Source organism: Triticum dicoccoides, chromosome 6A, assembly GCF_002162155.2.
Source record: "Triticum dicoccoides isolate Atlit2015 ecotype Zavitan chromosome 6A, WEW_v2.0, whole genome shotgun sequence".
NCBI classification, from domain to species: domain Eukaryota; kingdom Viridiplantae; phylum Streptophyta; class Magnoliopsida; order Poales; family Poaceae; genus Triticum; species Triticum dicoccoides.
In genome coordinates, this window is record NC_041390.1 from 615907076 (window position 1) to 615912184 (window position 5109).

General features: G+C 51.2%; 1 protein-coding gene across 1 annotated transcript; it reads left to right on the forward strand.

Annotated features, from left to right (window-relative positions):
• Positions 1-558: 558 nt before the first annotated feature.
• Positions 559-2226, forward strand: LOC119318504 (GDSL esterase/lipase At5g33370-like). Its single transcript, XM_037593074.1, has 3 exons — positions 559-887; positions 990-1117; positions 1214-2226. The coding sequence occupies exons 1-3, from the start codon at positions 647-649 to the stop codon at positions 1961-1963; spliced, it is 1119 nt and encodes a 372-aa protein (XP_037448971.1). The 5' UTR covers positions 559-646; the 3' UTR covers positions 1964-2226.
• Positions 2227-5109: the final 2883 nt, after the last annotated feature.

The following is a 5109-nucleotide window of genomic DNA, read 5'->3' on the forward strand; positions in this document are numbered from 1 at the left end:
TGCAGATATTCGGCTAGATCGGAATTTATTCACCACTATGGTACTCGAAATCGTCCTACCAGATGCCACACGCAATTGAACCGAGTTGCGTGTGTGCTTGCATACTAGTGCTGCTGAACATTGAGATACCTCCCTAATCAACCAACTGTTATTCGGAGGGTAAGCAGAAGTGCTCTCACAAAGGTGATTAATTGCAGCACACACTAACAAGAAATCTGTTTCTGGCTCAGTCAGAGGCAGCTCATCATTCATGTGAAACAGCCTGCAAAGATCCAATGCGCGTCTGAAAATGCACACACCAACCAAACCCCAAAACCGGCAAGGAATTGACAGTAAACCGCGGGACATAATTACCGGAGAATTAAAGGTCCACGCGCAGGCACTGTGACCAGCACAGCAGTGCACCAACCACACGTCGTACCGGGCCACGCGGAGTAAATTCCGGCGACGACGACATGATCCAACCAAGAGGCCACTCACGCACTCACTAGATGGATGCACAAGTGCCTACCTAGACGGATAGATGCTCTATAAATGGCGACTGCACGCAACGTTTCAGTGCATCCACCAAGTGTACACGCATACACTAGCTACTACATCTCACTTTCAGTGGCAACTGGCAAGTGAGTGTGGAGCGATAGCAGCAATGGCGGCCTCCTCGTGGCAAGTGGCCCTTCTCGCCGTCGCGCTCTGCCTGCTCCCCGCACTGCCGGCGGCGGGCGCGGCCCGGGCCTTCTTCATCTTCGGCGACTCGCTGGTGGACAACGGCAACAACAACTACCTCATGACGTCGGCGCGCGCCGACTCGTGGCCCTACGGCATCGACACCCCGGACCACCGCGCCACGGGGAGGTTCTCCAATGGCAAGAACGTCGTCGACCTCATCAGTTGAGTAGCAAGCTCGTGCATTCATGGATGCTCTTCACCAGCCGTCGGTGGTATTTAGAGGGCTTGGCTAACTAATGATTGATTAACAATGTTGCACGCAGGCGAGCAGATAGGATCCGTGCCGGTGCTGCCGTATCTTAGCCCCGAGCTGGACGGCGAGAACCTGCTCGTCGGCGCCAACTTCGCCTCCGCCGGCATCGGAATCCTCAACGACACCGGCATCCAGTTCGTACGTGCTTCCTTCACCGATCCATCCATCGTTTAATGCACACTTCATTCAACAATTAACCTACTGTACACACTCTCTAATGCATGCATCGTGCAGGCCAACATCATCCGGATCTCGAAGCAGCTGACCTACTTCGAGCAGTACAAGCACCGGCTGGCCAAGCTCTACGGCCCGGAGCGGGCGGCGCGGGTGGTCGGCGGCGCGCTGACGCTCATCACGCTCGGCGGCAACGACTTCGTCAACAACTACTACCTGGTGCCCTACTCGGCCCGCTCCCGGGAGTTCTCCCTCCCCGACTACATCAAGTACATTTTGTCCGAGTACAAGCAGGTGCTCCGCCGCATCCACGGCCTCGGCGCGCGCCGCATCCTCGTCACCGGCGTCGGCCCCATCGGCTGTGTGCCCGCCGAGCTCGCCATGCACAGCCTCGACGGCAGCTGCGACCCCGAGCTGCAGCGCGCGTCCGAGGCCTACAACCCGCAGATGGAGGCCATGCTCAACCAGCTCAACGCCGAGGTCGGCAGCGGGAACGGCAACGGCGCGGTGTTCGTGGCAGTGAACACGCGCCGCGCGCACGACGACTTCATCGCCGACCCCAAGGCATACGGCTTCGTCACCGCCACCGAGGCCTGCTGCGGCCAGGGCCGGTTCAACGGCATCGGCATCTGCACCATGGTGTCCAGCCTCTGCGCCAACCGCGACGAGTACGTGTTCTGGGACGCCTTCCACCCCACGGAGCGCGCCAACCGCCTCATCGCCCAGAACTACCTCACCGGCTCCACCGACTACATCTCCCCCATGAACCTCTCCACCATCATTCACCTCGACCGACACCTCCACGACTAGCTAGCTAGCTACAACCACATTCATCCATGATCCGTCGCTCAGCCTCCTCGATTGCTCCATCATTTGCAGTTCCATCACTTGCTTGATGCTTTTTCATACATAGCAGCAGCAGCCTTCTTGATTTTATCCAAGAAATTAAACGTTTATGTATTCAGTACGTGTGTTGTACGTGTCAGGCAGGTTCTAGCTAGTTTGTAATAATGCGTGCTCAGCTAGCTAGCAGATAAATATATATATCCATGCATGGTTTGCTTGTGAGGTAACCTCCTACTCCTTGTGATGAATGTCGATGCTCATGTATTGTATTGAACGATGGATGTCGATTTGGATTCTCGATTGTTCTTGACAGGATTCAGTTTAGCTAGCTTCATGACGCAGTAATTAATCTGACGAGATATAGACGGGCAGAAGTGCTACTACAACACGTACCGGAACAAAGTCATTTGGCTATCGACGATGAGGCTGGCATGTGCTAGTGCTAGAACTACTACTAGTCGCGAGCAGTAGATCGCATGGTCTCCCTCTCCTGAGTCCTGATTCGTAAACAGTGGCACCTCCGGCTGCCATGCTATTTAAGCGCCCGCCCGGATGGGTCCCACGTTTTCTTTCGACAACTTTTGCTACTCAATCATCAGTCAAAACATGTTGGTGTTTTATCCGCCGTTGCTGCCAAATTGCCATGCCATGAAAAATTTAATGTGACACGAGCAAGTTTCTCAAGAATTAAAGAAGAGAAAATGTACCATGTGGCTCATACGTGCATGGGAGCAGACACTCCGCCGATGGATGGCTGGTTCACTCACCTTCTTATGGAGGCCATTGAATTCCGGTGTTCCCTCCCCAGAGAGTTAACTCTGAGCTGAGATGGATTGGAGCCGAAGCAGCAGGCCAAGTACAGGGATCACTGTATACTGATCGATTGCCACGGGGAGTTACTGCTGCCGGTGAGATATTCCTAGTGCGTAATGACTGCCTGCCGGTGAGATGTTCTTGTATACCTGCAGTTCATTGAAACCTGCATCTGCCTTACGGCTGTACATTGCATGTTGGTGCCTATTATACAGCACGGCTGCACGGTGCACATACGCGCGCGCTCCTGAACTGTCGGCTCCTCCGCTGTCTGAATTCGAGCTTCAGTATGCGAACATTTTTCCCAAGGTAGGATCGGGGTAGCACGTCGGCGTCGCTGCATAGGCGGAGGTAGCTGACTACTCCTTCTCCTACCTACAACGAAAACGACGGTTTACGAGGTCTCGGCTCTTAATGCTAATTACGTACGCAGCTATCAAGATGGCTCGATCAATCAATTCTTGTTCCTTTTGGTGGATACTACTCCTACGACGTTGCCGCAGCATATACCGGCGAGCAGCTGTCGTCGATCGGTGGATGATGAGGTTGATAGGGCGTCACTGTCACGTAGCCCTAGCTAGCGGCCTAACTAATGTATATCATGCGATGATGACAGTGATGTTAGCCGTGGCACGCACCTACTTAGTTAGATGACCATATATAGAAGTAGAACCATGCTTATATTGATCACTGAGATGTTACGTACGGGGTGGTCTGTCTGGCTATTTTCTGGCGTCCCGAAATACTGGGAACTTAACCGATTGCACGCCACCTTTTAATTTTGTCCACATCTTTTTTTTCCATGGTAATACGTGTCTTAATTATATAAAAAAATCAAATTACAAGTCACGTAAAGACGGACATGAATTTTGTCGACGTCTGCTCACAACTCAAATGTCTAGGCTGTATACGTACGTACGAGTAAGAGGATTTTCTTTTCTTTGCGTCGACGTACTTATGCGGTAGTGATGGCAGTAGCAGTGAGATCTATGGGCTGCACGTATGTGCCCCCTGTATCCGAGAATCTGGCCGTATGTAGTTATGTTGGTCATTCACACACCAACCGCGCGTCATGCTCTCATGCATGCATGCTCTTCCGGCCGGATCGAGCTACGCTACGCCTCGCACCAACTCTCGTGGCTTTTTAATTTCGTGCCGTTTTTACTGCAAAAACATATGCACTCTGAGGTTACTCAACTACCAGGTGTGTTGCTAGCCTGCATGCAGGTGAAACCAAGGTAGGAATGGCGAATTAAGTTGGTGGGTTCAACGGGTCGGATCGAAGCCGTTTCACCGGCTATTTAAGGCCGGGTCGGTGGTGCGTACGGCCAGGGCCGGTCCTGAGATTTGAGGGGCCCAAGGCAAAAACAAAACCCGGGGCCCTTTATGCATCTTGCATGGTATGATTATTTTTAAACACAGTTTATTCTTAACTTTTTATCAATGGAGGGAATGCAACCCAGCATGTCGACCTAGTTTCCTTATTAATTGTTAATTCTATCTTACTTTAGATTTTGCCAAGAAAATTGCCTGCATCGTATATTTCACTATATAGTTTGCCACACACACAAAAATTGAACGGCTCCTTATCGCCCTCAACTAGAATCACTATATAATTTACAACGCTAAAATTAGTTTAGCCACCTAAATAAATTAAATCAACCGTGGATTGTCTGATTAATTTCATCTCAACTATTATTTTCATTAATTCATGGATCCTAGTCATTCTCTCCCCTCGTATTTCATCAACCAGACACAGCTAGATTAATTGATCAGAAGGCCGGACAACCACATCCTACGTACTCTTCTCCGCTAATTCACTAGCTACTGATTGTGCCACTTTTTTGCGAAAAGATTATGCCACTAAGTAGCAACCTATCTATCACAAAACCTAGCTAGCCCCGGGATGATGAATCAGTTCTGCTGTTCAAGACTGCCTGTCAGGATCGGGGGTGTTGTTACTCCTGTCCAACGAACATGAAATCATCCGAGCCACTGTTGAAGGAGGAAGCATCGGTGAGGACTCCGCGGGAGGATGCTGCAGCGGCGCGAGTCGGGGGTGATATGCGCCTAGGTTATTTTGAGGGATTGGTTTGCGGCTAGATCGATCGGTCATGTCGTTGTGTGCGGGCCTACGCGTGGGAAACGGCAATTCCACTAATTCAGGCCATCGCTGATTTACTTGCCCATTACTACACCTAAACGTACAGGCATGTTGCACCTAAATTAGCGCAAGATCAATTTTTTCAAGGGCCTAATACACAGAGCACACATAGGTGGGGGGCCCTTATGTTTCA